The sequence below is a fragment of the Aythya marila genome (assembly GCF_965140915.1).
Source record: "Aythya marila genome assembly, chromosome: Z".
Lineage (NCBI taxonomy): Eukaryota > Metazoa > Chordata > Aves > Anseriformes > Anatidae > Aythya > Aythya marila.
The window spans coordinates 81,153,283-81,168,441 of NC_139080.1; the positions used below are offsets into that span (position 1 = coordinate 81,153,283).

The 15,159-nt window shown below is 38.0% G+C and overlaps 1 protein-coding gene across 1 annotated transcript in view; it reads right to left on the minus strand.

Moving 5' to 3' along the window:
* The window catches only part of EDIL3 (EGF like repeats and discoidin domains 3), a 264,656-nt gene that overhangs the window by 45,116 nt on the left and 204,381 nt on the right, over window positions 1–15,159 (minus strand). The window contains exons 7-9 of the mRNA XM_082782474.1: window positions 12,489–12,644; window positions 11,220–11,364; window positions 5,381–5,565 (exon numbers count right to left, since the gene is read on the minus strand). Of these exons, the coding sequence (XP_082638600.1) occupies window positions 5,381–5,565; window positions 11,220–11,364; window positions 12,489–12,644 (486 nt within the window). The remainder of the gene's footprint in view (window positions 1–5,380; window positions 5,566–11,219; window positions 11,365–12,488; window positions 12,645–15,159) is intronic.

The following is a 15,159-nucleotide window of genomic DNA, read 5'->3' on the forward strand; positions in this document are numbered from 1 at the left end:
TCCAAGCTTTCTAGAAGTCATGTAATTTCCTCATTAAGTTAATTACTAGATTGGTCTTAAACTAACATTTTATCCTATTCCAATTTGGGGTATTTCAAGTCCTTAATTAAGACATTGAACTTTTTTTTCCTTTCTTTTTTTTTTTTTTCTTTTTTTTTTTTTCTTTTTCCAGAGTGTGGGTATGAAAATAAAATACTTAAGCTGGTGGCCAGACAGAAACTACTTACTTGTCTACTTTAACCAGTATTAGTAGAAATACTTGCTTTGTTAATGATACAGTTCAAAAGATAATTGAACTATCCACATAATTTTCTCCTTCTGCATTGTTTTCAGCATATATAAATGTTACAATATTGTGATTTTCTATCCGGCAAGCCTCTGCAGAATTCATTAAAAATAAACAGGCAAGTACAGCAAGACAGAGGAGAAAGAGGCAGGGGCAATAACAGAGTAGCAGTAAATACCACATGAAAGACAGAAAACAATATTCTTTTATTTTGTGATAGAGTGAAAGAATACCACCATGAAAACAAACTAGGCTAATCAATATGAGATAAAAAAGTGTTTTCTTCCCATATTAAAAAAAAAAAAAAAGGAAGGATTCACCTTACGGAAATCTCAGCATCTAAAAAATCATCTAGTTTAAGCTGATAAACAAAAAGTGAGGAACTATTTGGAATACAATTCTGCCTTTCTTTTCAACCAAGCGACTTTGTGATGTAGAAAACATGATAACATATTAAACAGAAAGAACAAGTCAAACTGCAGCACTAAGACAACTATTTTAGAGCAGTGTTGATGAAAAAGCCATGAGAATATTATCTAATAGTGGAGATTAGGCTGCCATGAAAAGCACCCAAGCCAAACATGTTATACTACTAACGATCATCACATTTGAAAAAGAAGTAGGTATATACATGTATATAACAGTTGCTTTGCCAATCTTCACAGTAATCTGTTGTCTTTATCAGCATCTGTTTTCTTCCTAATAGTGCTTATCTGATTCCATCACATGCAATCAGTGAGTGAAAATTAGAGTAAGACATTGTTTGTTGCTCCACTGTACTATTTAAGGGAAGGATGATTTTCTTAAATCATCAGTGCTCAGTGGTAGAAATATAAAACAATAGTGAATTAACTGTATCAAGTTTATCTCCCATGCACATCAAGTTGGAAAAAAATGCAACCTGAAGACATAGGTGAAAGTCAAATTCGCAGTGAGAAAACTGTTCTGAAGTTTCAAGTACGATTGGAAACACAAGGCTATAGCAGTGCTGTTGGTGGCCTGAAGATAATGTGGATATGCAAAGGAACCTCAGCAGGTTTCCCAGATGGGTATCCATTTCATCCAACTGTGCTCTGTTGAGATACAGACCTTCAAAAAACCCCCGGCATTTCACTGATTTTAAGTTAAAATACCAAGACCTCTGTGTGCTTAGAAAGAACTAAGATAACATACAAAACAATTTAAGTAACGGAGATGGTTAAGGGGGAAGAAGAAAACTCCAGCTATTTGGAAACACCAAATGAAATGAGATGCTTCGGCTGCAAGCAATATTGCAGAGGACAGCAGTTCAGAGAAACAGCATCAGAGAAATTACTTGCTGAAGCACCAAGCAAAGGACAAACGGGCAAAGGCATTAAAGCACAAGGCGCTGCTGTCCTCATTAGGCACAGAGTGGGAAATCAATACGGTGACGGATATGGCATCTGCCGGTCTAGCAGAAGTAGGAAATATTTAAAAACACCAAATCTTTAACTAACAGCAAATAGATGAAAGCAGATTTCAGCCTCTCTTGACTTCATAATTCGTAGCTGCAGAAAATTAATCGTAGCTTGGGGATGGATTTTAAGGAAAATATTAATTTTTTTGAATGATAGCCTTGGCTAGGAAAATGAGATACAGCATGGTTGAAAATTTGTTTACAAGAGCAGTCACCAAGCATCTGAAAGATAAGGAATCTTTTCAATAATCTTCATAGTCTCAGTGCCCCACTCCAGACATAAGGCAAGAAGTACTTTAGCATACCCAAATATCTAAAAAAATGGGGACTGTGGTGACTGGCTGGAATTACAGTCCTGGATTGTGTTCAGGAGAAAGAGAAGCACTCCCAAAACAGCCTCATCACAGATCACCAATAAATCCTTGCAAAAGACTGTGAACTGTCTTGCAATATCTGGCTTGGTTTACATTAAGGTTGTACATAATGATAGGAAGCAAACCTTTACTTCTTTTAAATTTCAGCACCAACTCCTTCCCCTCTTCCCCTGAACCTTTTTTTTTTTCTTTTATTTATTTATTTTTTTTTAGATAATTTCTCAGCAGTGTCTCCAAAAGGAAAGGAATCCCTAAGGAAGTGCATTCAGGAGCAGAACTGGTTGCTGGAATTAATTACTCCCATTAGGTTTGGTACCCTGCTGAACAGCAGCATTTTTCTGTATCACCACCCTGCACTGATTTTGACTACAACAACAAGAGAGACAAAAAGAGGCAGATTACCAATGTCAGTGAAGGGTCCTACCCTATGAATTAGGCCAGGTAACTGACACATGGCTTTTGCAGTAGCATCTTTACAGGAACAGCAAGTATCTCCCTTGAAGCAAGCACTTTGGGGAATTCACACCCATAGGATCAGGCAATCACCTAGGCTCAAAATGGCCTTCAAGTCCAACCACCAACCTGACCTACCAAGTCCCATCACTAAACCATGTCTATTAGTGCCCAGATTATGACTGAGATGGAAAATGACAATTCTGGTCATCTTATCACACTCACATTTCCCACACATCATAGAAAACCTTTTTCTTCTACTAATGGTAGTGTTTGATGTAAACAAGTGTTGTGCAGGGAACCTGTAGCTCATCAGGTAAGTAGAGCTTAGTTCACAACAGGTTTCCAACAACTGCAGCACTGATAAGGTAATATTCTTAAAGAAGAAAATGCACTGCCTCTGTGATGAGTCACATAGCTGCCTCTGGAGCTAAATTATGGATGTAGCGATCCCAAACACTTCAAGAAAAAGAACTTACTTATTAGTGGCTGCATTTTAAAATAAATAGAAGATTCAGAATTTCCCTTTTTGAAAGAGAGAAAACAAACAGAGTTAAACAACCCCAGCCCATGATAGAGAAGAATTTATCTCCAGGGTTCATCCAAAAGTGCTGTGAACTGCCCATAAGTAGCAAGTAGCATTTATGCACATGATGCAATCACCTCTCAGCAACCATTATCACAGCAGGCTCCCTGATGTGTATGTCAGCACACAAGCTTTTAAGAAGAGGAACAGTTGATAACAATGGCGTTTAGGCAAGGTTCTCCCAAAATAACTACCAGTTGGAACAAAGCTGTTCGAGTCATCCGCATAACACATATTACAACAATAATTTTTAAAGGCATTCAGTAGGCTTTTACCCAATTTTATAGGCTTTCTAGTGAAAATTATAAAAGATAAACCAAATAAGGCATGCAGAGAAAATTCAAAAGGCATGTAAAGCTAACACTGTGAAATAACACATTGGTAGGACAGCCACTTAAGTGATATTCAGAAATCTGTGCCTTACTTTATGCCTGTTTTAGGATACCATGGAATTGCTATTGGGTTTATTCTTTGCAATATGGAATTGCTGAGAGAAAAGGGCATACAGATAAGTTTGCTTTCACATACTTTTTCTTACAAATGTGTTTTGACTAAATTCCGTGAAAGCAGCATGATGATAAAATTGCAGTCAGTGCATTAAAAGGTTACAGTATTATGCATTTTAAAGAAAAAAAGAGAGAACTACCAGCAAACAAAACAACAACAAACAGACAAATTTAAATGTCACGCTTGTTTTTCTTACAGAACTGTTACCCAGTCTTGAAGAATATGAGTCCATTTTACTCATGGACTGAATTAATAAGAATCAGCTAATAGTGTAAGTTAATGGCTAGTTTAGACACTGAAAAAACAAGTGATTTTAATGCCTTCTGTTTTTTTAGAACAAGAAATATTATCATACTCTTAAGACAAACAAACAAACAAAAACCACAAATACTTCTTGACAAATTTTTGACCATATTAAAAAATATGCTTTATAAAGGACTTATAGAGTCCTAACAAGTGGTCACAGGGGTCCAGGTTAAATTTACAGGTTCAGGTAGGTTCAACTATGGCAAGGCTTAGAACAGAACAGAAAATTTTAGAATATAAGAATTAACTCTGCAGCTCCCTGCCATCTGTAGTTAATTAAAAATCCACTGTCACCCACAGGAGGAATAATGCACCACAGGGTATTTCTGCAGAGCCTCTGCACAATCTTGGTTTCTTGGCATCATTGACGGGGCTAAAACTGGCTGCAATAAAACAGCCTCTCTTTTACTTGCAGAAACACTTTCATCTGCTTCTCCACCATAAAATACAGCAATAAAATCTTTCTCCTCTCCAGAAGTTGCTAACTGCTGTTTCAACAAGCTGCTCTAAAAAACTTTCAGCAAATCCCAAGATCTGCAGTTATTCAAATGTTAAATAGACAAGGCAACTGATACTTCCGTGCTATACGTGTGTAAACTTGGGGAAAAGACAGTAATCATATTGCTAAATTGCTTAGCAACTGTAGGTAAAAAAGCTAATATGTCATAATTTATATGTGGAAAGATTGCAGGGGGTTAGTACCACATGTCTAGCACTATTGAGGCTTCCTGCTGAGAACTCCACTGCAAACTGGCAGCTGATCAAAACACTGCTATTTTCAACAGTTCAAAAAATGTAAATGTGTCAGCAACTGGTCAAATAGGCTTCCATATGGTGATTTATTGCAATCTTACACATTAGCCTACTACTGACTTGTATAAATCACGCTCAGGCGGAAAACATCGCCTGCGTGCATCTTTATAATGAATTCATATGCTGAATCAATCTCAGTAGTGTCAGACTTGTCTCGAACTTTTGAGCATTCTCATTTAGACAAAGATAATTTCTATGGACCAAGTTTCTTCATGTGCACAAATCTCAGGTAAATATGCTTTTCCAGGGAGCTTTGGAAGGACAGAAGCAGGACGAAAACCTCTCTCAACAGTAGAGAAGCCAGTGAAACAGATCTGCAAACACTGTGTTAATTTACAAAGGAATATTCCTGGTTGCTGGAAACCTTGCAACATTTGGCTAGCTCTGTATGCTGCACAATCTGACCTGCAATGGAGCAGTGCAACTAAGGTACCAAAAGCATGAAGATCTGTGCAGCCTTTCATAGCTTCATCATCTGCACGTGGCATGGTCAGGACGGTTATAGTCAGGATGGTTATACTCACAACGGGGAGCAAAAAATAATCCCAAACCAGTAAATCTTCCCCATACTGGCACCACAAAGAATAATGCCTGTGAAATTTTATGTGAAAGTTTACCTGCAGCCACTGGGACTGGTCATTGTGTCCAGAGGTCCAGGCATTGACTTTGCCTTGCTTGTCCAGCCGAGCTTTCCTGGGCTCCCAAGCAAACATGTCCATGTTGAGCGTCCGGAAAACACTGGAGGCAGTAATTTGATAGTCCTGTATATGTCCCGACTTCATCCCTAGGGGTTCAGAGCAACCTGGAACAGCAAATAAGATCTGTGACACTACCTACTTATCTCTGTAAGTGGTTTAGTTTTTTCCCTTATGGAAAAGACAACTGGCAATTCTCAAAGAAAGGGCTTTAATCAAGAGTACTGTTGGGGGAAGCTGCAAACAAACACATGAAAAATAGCCAATTCAAGGCACTTTATTTCAACACTACCTTGGAAGAATTGAAAACAAGATAGAGAATTCAAAGTATTTTATGCTCACATAAATTTATGAAGGGAAACAAACAGAAAAAATCACTTTTGTCTCTTATCTTGGTTTTCTTTTCCTGTCCAGTAACTTGATATTGTTTCCCCTATTCAGTTCATTTTTATCATGTTTATATGCCTTGCCACAAAACCCATGCCCCTGTATACTGAGGAAACATTATTTTTTCTTAATGTCATTACTGAAGTATAGTGTTAACAAGCACTGAGCCCTTCTACACCTTCCAATTACTAGATACCCAGACAAAAAAGTCTCCACACATGCTGGCAGAATGGAAGACTACAGAATAATGTCTGCAAGGGAGGGAGAATATTAGTAGATAATTTTGTAGGAGAAATAGAGTTGTAGGTTTATTTGTTCAAACCAGGTGGATGTCCCACATAACTGAGTTATTTTGACTGCCGCTAAAGATAGATCTTGGGCTTCTTTCTCTCTTTTTGGTGTCCATGAAACAACAAGAGCAAAAACAAATAGAAACAACATCAATATAATAAGTGACTCTGTGTTGCTCTGCCCTGCTACAGTACAGTGAGAATATACAAAGCACATCTAGATCCAGAAGAGAGAAGAGGGAAGCTGACAACAGGCGAGACAACTGTGGATGGTAGCACTGTAACAACAGTACTGGAAGTGAGGGAGGGAAGTGAGCTCCCTGGATATAAGGTTGAAAAGCAAAGAAAAGTGCTCAAAGTGGGGGATGAATAGTGCTCAGGAAGCGTGGACATATGGCTGCATGGAGCAATGATTGATGGATGGATATTTGTGGGAACACAAACAGAGGCAGCTTTCTTGATTTTTTCCTCCAGCTATCAAAAATCTGCCTGTGTGCAGTTGTGCCAAAGTTGTCACTCCATAAATTCGGTTATCCTACTCAGATCTGTGGCTGACTTATCTCAGTTAACCTGCAAATAATATTTTAATTTACTCTAACTGAATGGGCCAGAATGTGCCCAGGAGTAACTGTGGGTGACAAGACCTTGACTTTATAAGACAGAAGTTTTCCACCTGATATTTGGACCCCAAGCCACTGGGCTGGTTCCTTACAGGTAATCATTTGCTAAGTCACCAGCTGTGTCTCTTAAAGCACACTGGTAAATTGTGAAGACTTTCCCGTGGTTATATGACCTGTCTCAACTGGTGTCTCCTGATAAAATCAGAGAAGTGTGACTACTGAAAAAACAAAACAAAAGAAAACAAAACAAAAGAAAACAAAAAAACCTCAAAACTATCATATTGTTTTTCACTTTATTTGAGCAAGATATCAAAGCTGGCTCTCTTAAAACTTCATTTTCTCCACAGTATTCTCACCCTCATTTAAAAGACCTGAATCTTGTTTGGTTTCTTTGATATTCCTAGCAAAGACCTTTTGGTCAGATTCTACTTCTGTTTCTGCAGTTGGTTTAACCACAGAATCAGGTGGAATTATTGAGGATTCAACTAAGGGAAGATAAGCCTAGACCCCCTGGGGGGTTCAAACAGCAGGAGCAAATTAGCAAAGACAGGTAATAACAACATGCTCTTTAATGTAGTAACAACCATATTTAAACTTTGAAATACTGGCATGTATCATATTCAATTAAAAATAAACAGAGCTAACTTGGGGGGGGGGGGGGGGGGGAACAAACAACAACAAACCTTTTCAGAACTGATTCTCAGTGCGAAAATGGAAAATGTGAAGCCTTGCCTGTTGAGGGAACTATCTACTTAAAAACAACAAAACAATTTTCCTGGGAGTAGGAGGCAGCAATTGATAGTGTAAATAAGAGAGACTCATCTGTTGCTTTAGAGAAGGATTTTGCTTATTATTCAACTCTGAAGTATCACTCCAAGATCACAAGGGCTGTCAGCAGGAATGTTTCATCCAAGGAATCTGAAGGAGGCTCTGACACAAAAACATGGGTTGTCAAAACTGTTTTTCAGTGCTGGTCCAATCCATCAAAACAGTTCTATCTTCTCTGAGTGTTATTGATTTAGGAAACAACAGATGTGTCTGCTTGTGTGTCTGTGCATGTGTGCATGAATTAATGGCATTTCACACCTGCCTTCCTTCTTATCTGTCCCAAATGAAAAACAAAAGAGGAGTAAGATGGTTGTTGCAAATAATTGGAGAAAGTGAGAAGAACAAGGAAAACTGAAACAGATAATCTTGATGTACATGGGTTGCAGAACAGCAGCAGATCACATATGGTCTCTTGCCATGGCACCCTGCATGGAGTATGAGCACTGTTTTTTGTTTTTATTTTTTGAGAGGTGAGCTTTTATTGAGAGCACAAACAACAGAATCATCAAACTGCTGCAAAACTTTGTGTCTGTAGATAGGCATCTGCCACAGAAGTGTATTTGTAATAATGCTCACAACTCCTTGAGACATCTCCACTGTACTGCATGTTCTTTCAATTTGCTTCATATTGTTCCTTTGAAAGGATTAAACCTCCTCTTCCTTTTCTACAACCTGTTAAAATCAATGAGAGCTGATGTAGACACACTTGTGGCTAAGCTCAGAGGAGCATCTTAGGACAAAATGTTTCAGATACTTTGAATATCACCACCTGTGATAATTGTTAACTGGTGACTGTGTATGTTTAAACCCATCTTGGTATAAGTTTGGAGACATCATATTTGGCCTACCCCAATGAAAAAGGAGCAGCGAACTAATGAGGAACCTAAACCCTGGGAAAGTGTGGATTAGGGTCTGAAAATTGAAAGGATCCACATGGAGATTATTCTCTGTCGTCTTTTCTGATGGCATAATATTTTAGTCTTCTGAGTCCTGTACGTTGCTGTTATACTGAACTTCTTTCAAAAAAGCTCAACATTCCAACAGAAAGATTAAATGTCTGCAATAGCAGAGGCAAAACTGCAAATGCTTCTGCATGTGAAGGTCTATACACACCTTATCTTAGATGAGGATTCATGAAGAACTGGCAAAATCTGTGTTTAAAAGGTTAGTACTGTGGTATTTTTTATTTTCTGAAAATCGAGACATTAAAACAAAAATCTTACTATTAATGAAAATAGGATTCTTCTCCAGAGTAGATACTACTGAACATGAAAAAGGGGAGAGGAATCTAATATTAAACGTAAATGTTAAAAAGGCTCCCTGTGTGAAAGTGCTTTTAGATATTGTTAGCTTGGAGAAATATTTACCAGAAAACAAACGACCAAAAGAAAAAAATTACCTGCTTGGAAGATGCTATGTGCAAGTGTCCCCTGCTTAGTGCTGGGGACTAACTTTCCTCTGCAAGATGTGACAAACTCAGAACATTAGGAATTTATTGAAATCACCCATGGCCACCAAAGCACACCAACATCAACAGTGGACCACCTGCAAAAAGGCAGTGCCTACCGTATGCAGATGTTTGAGTGTGTGAGTGAATTGCATGAGTGAGTGACTACGTTGTGTGAAATTATCTGCTGTTGAAAGTTTGATGCTAATCCTAATAACAGCTTAATGAATAAAGGCATTCTAATAAACAGTAGCTGTGATCTGTGTCTCCCCATTAATGAATACCCTGTGGTAGGAAGGGAATTTGCAACACAGAAATGTGCAAAACACAGGCAAGGCAGAAACTTAAGACCAAGCAAATTAATGCCTGATATACTGATGGCCAACCACACAAGCACTGATCATAATTTTCAGTAAGATCTGGCTACGAGTCGTTTCAAGTAAAGGGATTTATGAATCTACAGCAGATTATACTGAACATTTTGATGAAATTTGTACTAAGAAAGGATTAACTTTTTGGATGATCTGGTGCTGCAACATAGTCTCAGTCCTTTTTGGTAGTGACTCCCTTTGAAGCACCAGCACTTGTCAAAGAAGCCAGACATCTCAACATGTTTTTCTGCCTAAGAAAGACAAGACCACCTGGAATTACAGTGTATTAGTCTGCCGTTATATATAATTATACTTCTCTTTCATTAAGATTGAAATGCTTCTGTTGAGGCTTGGCTGCCCAGGGTTCTAAGAAATGACAACCTTGAATCTGTTAGGAGACCACTGAAATTAATTCACTTCAGTAGCTTTCACAGTTCTTTGAGCAAAACAATTCCTGGTCATTCTGGCAAGGACTTACTCTAAATTGCAGTTCCAGAAATGGAAGACGTAAAAAAAATCTAATAGACTAAAGCAGCTAGACAGAATTTTCTATTTACTCTCAAACCTATCTATATTGGAAAAGGGCTACACTGAGATTAATGCATTAACTTTTCATTTCTGAATCTGGTTTTGATGCCACTAGAGGACTGAGGATTATTTAACTCCAGCTGTTTTGATATATCATTCGTGAATGGGATGACTATTGTTTGTACAGTAAGCAGCAGCCACATAAAAATCTTTCTTAAATGAATTCAGTGGTGTGCTCCCACTGGTAAAAGGTTGATCTCTTGAAAAAGATAAAAAATTTACATGCTTTACTGAATTTGTAAGGGAACACGGTTCTTGCAGAGAGTGACTAGAGGTCAGGCTTTACATTTTTGAGCTATAACTTCTGCTACTACAAACCTTAAGAGGGTTTATATTGGTTCCACTTGTTCATTTACTTTTTTGCTACATGATACAATCCGTGCTTCTGCTGGAAACCCACAGAACAAATCTAAACTGAAATCTTGTCCAAAGCAGACCAGCAAAATAGTTCTGCCTCCAGCACGAGTGATCTTCAAAGGCAGCCAAAGCAGTCTGGTACCTCTGAGGATGTCATACACACACCAGTGTGGTCACCCAGTCCTCATGAGAAATGACTCAGGTCAGCTTTGGTGCCAGGAAGATTTACAATGCGATACTGCGTAGCTGCCACATTACTCTACCCCTGTTACTGCCCTACAGCAATCTACTTCTGTCATTCATATTATTTAGATAAGTATTTTTGCTGATGTAACTTACATAAAAAGAGGCAAATTTCTGCCAGGATAAAATCAGGCCTGCCAACTGCATTTCACCAGGTGGTGAAACCACTTCGAGGTGGTTTAGGCCACAGGCACAAAAATGCAGTGCTTGCTTAAGCAGCACTACAGCAGCTTTCCAGTACCTAAAGGGAGCTACGGGAAAGCTGGGGAGGGACTCGTTGTCAGGGATTGTAGGGATAGGAGAAGGGGTAATGGCTTTAAACTAAAAAAGGGTAGATTTAGAATCTATGTTAGGAAGAAATTCTTCACTCAGAGGGCTGTGAGGCCCAGGCCCAGGCTGCCCAGAGGAGCTGTGGCTGCCCCATCCATGGCAGTACCCAAGGCCAGGCTGGATGGGGCTGGGGGCAGCCTTGCCCGGTGAGAGGTGTCCCTGCCCATGGCAGGGGGTGGCACTGGGTGGGCTTTAACGTCCCAAACTACTCTACGGTTCTGTGATTTTATGGTTGTGTGATTATTTGATTTCATGATTGTATTTAACGCTTCAGAGACACAGTGATTGCAGAAAACCCACCTGATAACTCACAGCCCAGAAGTTCCATCCTCAACGTGCAATGTCTTCTGCAAACCTGAGGATACAGCCGGACATACTGTGACTTTATTGGTGGTGTGAAGGAGTTAGCGTACGGGGTGTTGTTGTCCACGTTTCCACGGAACACCTATGGAAAAGTGACATCTTAATAAAACATGCCAGAAGCACTACTGGAGGTGCAGTTGATTACCCTGCATCAAAAATACCTGCTTTTTTCTTCTCACCTGTTCTCCATGTTTCTCTGCAAGTATTTTGCATGTTGAGGTTGTCCTATCTCCTCCAGTGCCCAATACAGAAGCTTTTAAGCAAAACCTAAAATAAAGCCCTTGTCTTGCACCAGTGTGCATTTGACACCTGTGCTGTGGGCCTTTATCTTGTCACTCCTAGGAACTCGATCTACTAACGCACTAAATTACATCTTCTTTTCTAATTAGTGCATTAAATGGCCCCTATTCAATTTAGCCTTCATTTATTTGCACTGATTGACATTTACTCTTCCCCTCTACTTCAAGAACCTGCTCTAGCTCCCACTGCGGTGTACTATAACCCTCCCATTGATCTCAGCGGTAGCTGAATTAAACCTATAAGCATTTCCCTATTTACTCCTCATTCTAACTAGATATGCTTTGTATGTGTTTTGCTTTCTTCCCTCACTACACACCTTTCACCCAGCAGTTTAATTTCCTGCCTGCATAAGAAAAAAACATGTCCAACCCTGCAAGGTGCCTTTGTTCTATCTTAACCTATACAGCAAAAGGATTTTTGCTGCTTTGTATGCAGAAGTCAGTACAAAAAATAAATGGTAACTATAAAGTGTGAATGTGTACTTCTCACTGGATGATACTGTTTGTGCAGCACAGAGATTAGCATTGATGAATGGGTTCCATGCTTTTAAGGGTTAATGGTAATCTGCCAATGTAATAAAACTAAATTGAAAACAGAGTAATGAGTAATTACTGGTAAACTAATTAAAATGAAAATCAGTTAAGTGTAATAAACAGGATTTTTTTAGCCTTGGGACAAAATATTTATAAAACCATCAATTAAAGAATAAGAAATTCTTAGCAGAAAGAAAGTCAAAATTTCTGGATTTCTAAAACAGAAACATAACTACTAGGCAACCTATATCAAGCTGTCAAGTAATTAAGCTTATTTACTAGAGATATCTCATATGTCTGAAGGCAGCTAAAACATGAGACATAGACATACACAGTCATACTCAGTAAGTCATACACAGATGACTTAACTTACCATATCCTCATTTGTGCCTTTTACTTTGTACATTGTCCACGACTTCCCATCATTACTATATGCAATTTTGTAAGATTTTACATATTCTGGACTTCCAATTCTCTTGGCACCCTGGGTTATAACTCCAGTGACTCGCATCTTCTTCTGCAGGTTTATCTGAAATGAGGGCAACAGTATCACTAACCATCTGAGGGACATAATTCTGATCCTAGATTATTTTGGTTCCTTCTTTTTTTTTTTTTTTTTAATTAAAGAAATGAAAAAACATAGCTGAATCATTTAAATCACTATCTTCACACTTGTATTAATTACTATTATCTTTCATTCATCATACACGTACACAGACAAACAAATAAAATAAAAAAGCACATACTATGCTTATATTATTATGTGCACTCACTCACACATTGCTACATAAGGGATATTGCTGCTATAGTACTGGGACATGGCATTTTACTTGTACTACTAGGTATTTCCTTCCTAAAGAAGAAATACAACAGTGCTTTAGTTTACTGAAGGCTGAATCTTCCGTTCTTTTAGGCGCCAATATACAAACCCTAAGTAAGAGCCTGAGTTAACCTCAAATTAACATTTTTTTATGAAAGTAAAAATACATGGATTTTCTCTAAAGCAAATAAGTAGACTTTTCTTTGATTCTCACTGAAAATTCATTTATATAAGATAATGGATGAAATGCTAATCCCAAGGAAGTCAATGACAAATTATCAATGGCTATCAAGAGATATGAACATTCCTTATCCCTATTTCCCAGCTAGCAGGGCTGACACCGTGACCTCCTTACTATTTGGAATGGCAGCCCCAGTGCAGGAATATCATGAGCCAGAGATGGATCAGGTATCTGCTGATGAGACACTTCAATCCCTTTATTCTTTATAGTGTGGTCTCAAGATTCTGTCTCACTTGGAAATGTAATCTAGTATCTATTAAGAAGGTAACATGATCAAACATCACTGTTAAAGCATCTTATTACATATAAAATGGGAAAGTGAGGAAAGACAGCATTTTACTGCTGTGCTTTTGAGGTACTCTATCTCTTTCTCTGTTATTTGTCTGAAATAGTTGGGCTTTTGATATTTTTGTTCTTGAGGAAAAAAGAAATGCCAATGTAGCTTTATCGCATTCTCACCACAAGTAATGAATAAACACTCCTACACTTTTAAGATAACAATGGTTGTTTTATCAGTTTAGACCTGGGAGAGTAGAAGCTGCCTATACAAGTTCACATTTTTACAGGCTCTTTCTAATACATACCAGGAAAACTCAGAAATATTTTCAGTTGCAATGGAGAGAATGGACTCATACCAGGAATTTAAACAGGTGGTGAGATTAGAAGAGATTCAGAGAAGAGGTTCAGTTTTGGAAAACTTTTCTTCCACATTCTCTGTTTCCAAGAGGGGAAAAAAAATGTGCACACCCCAAAAAGACAAACAAACAAAACAAAACAACAACAACAAACAAACAAAATGAGGAAACAAACAAACAACAAAAACACCACACAGATCTTTGTAAGAGGACAGCTTCAGAGACTACTATCAGCTCCCCTAATACCATTTCAAAATGTAGTTAACCCAGAATAATAAATGGACAAACACCAAGGTTTCTCAAAGACTCTTCTGCATATTTCACTCTGTATATGGAATTTAAAATTATTTATAAACAGGCAACATAGACAAATTTGTCATATATTTACTATATTAATAATAGTAAAGAAGATACAATTTCCAAAAACAAATTGGAAAGTACAGTCAAACATAACACAGTCATTGACAATTTGCTTTTTAGATATGCAGTCAAGAAATGTCTTCAAATTTCACTGTTTGGGAAAAGGAAGACACCATGGGAGATACCCCAATACCAAATAATTTTTCTTTGATCTATCTATGCATGTATCTAATGTTCTTTCAGGTTCACTCTCAATTTTTATTTTTATTTTTCCCAGATAATGATCTAACAAAGGTTTTTGTTTGTTTGTTTGTTTGTTTGTTTGTTTGTTTGTTTTGGATGAGAATGTATGTAGAAGATATTTTTTCTGGTTGCTTGGAAAGAATAATTTCTGATGAAACCATGGCTTTAGCCACTGTATAGTCTATTACCACACTGGCTCCTCCATGCCTCAGCCTCCAACTCTAATGTTCAACAAATTAACCACTGCACCTCAAGAGGCTTTCTTCCTTTTAGAAGCTTTCTCAGTCAGGAATTGTACTCTGAATCATAAACTGAGCTCTGGATTTAAACAGCACTGAGCTTGAAATAACTTAGGAAAGAAAAACAGGACACTGTGTTTTGCAATTAGATCTATAAATTTTGTCAATGTTTGCAGGAAAATCCTGGTGAAGGAAGAAGAAAAACACTTTCAAATCCCTACAGCTTTCTTGCATAGAAAACTGTCATGGGGCTAACTTCATGCCTGTGGTAACTCCTTTCAGTGTATATGGATACACCAGGAATTAATTGGCCCTTTGTGTCTGGGTTCCTTTATGTGTTTTAAATTTCTCAAGTCAGATCCTAGCAAAACACAAACTATTAGAACTGTGCAATGACTATAATGAAGCTGGTGCTGAAATCTTTCTTACTTAATGTACTTCAGCAGGAAGCACAGTTTCTTCCCAATGTGAAATGTGAACTAGCTCTTGTAGCACTAAAAGCATTT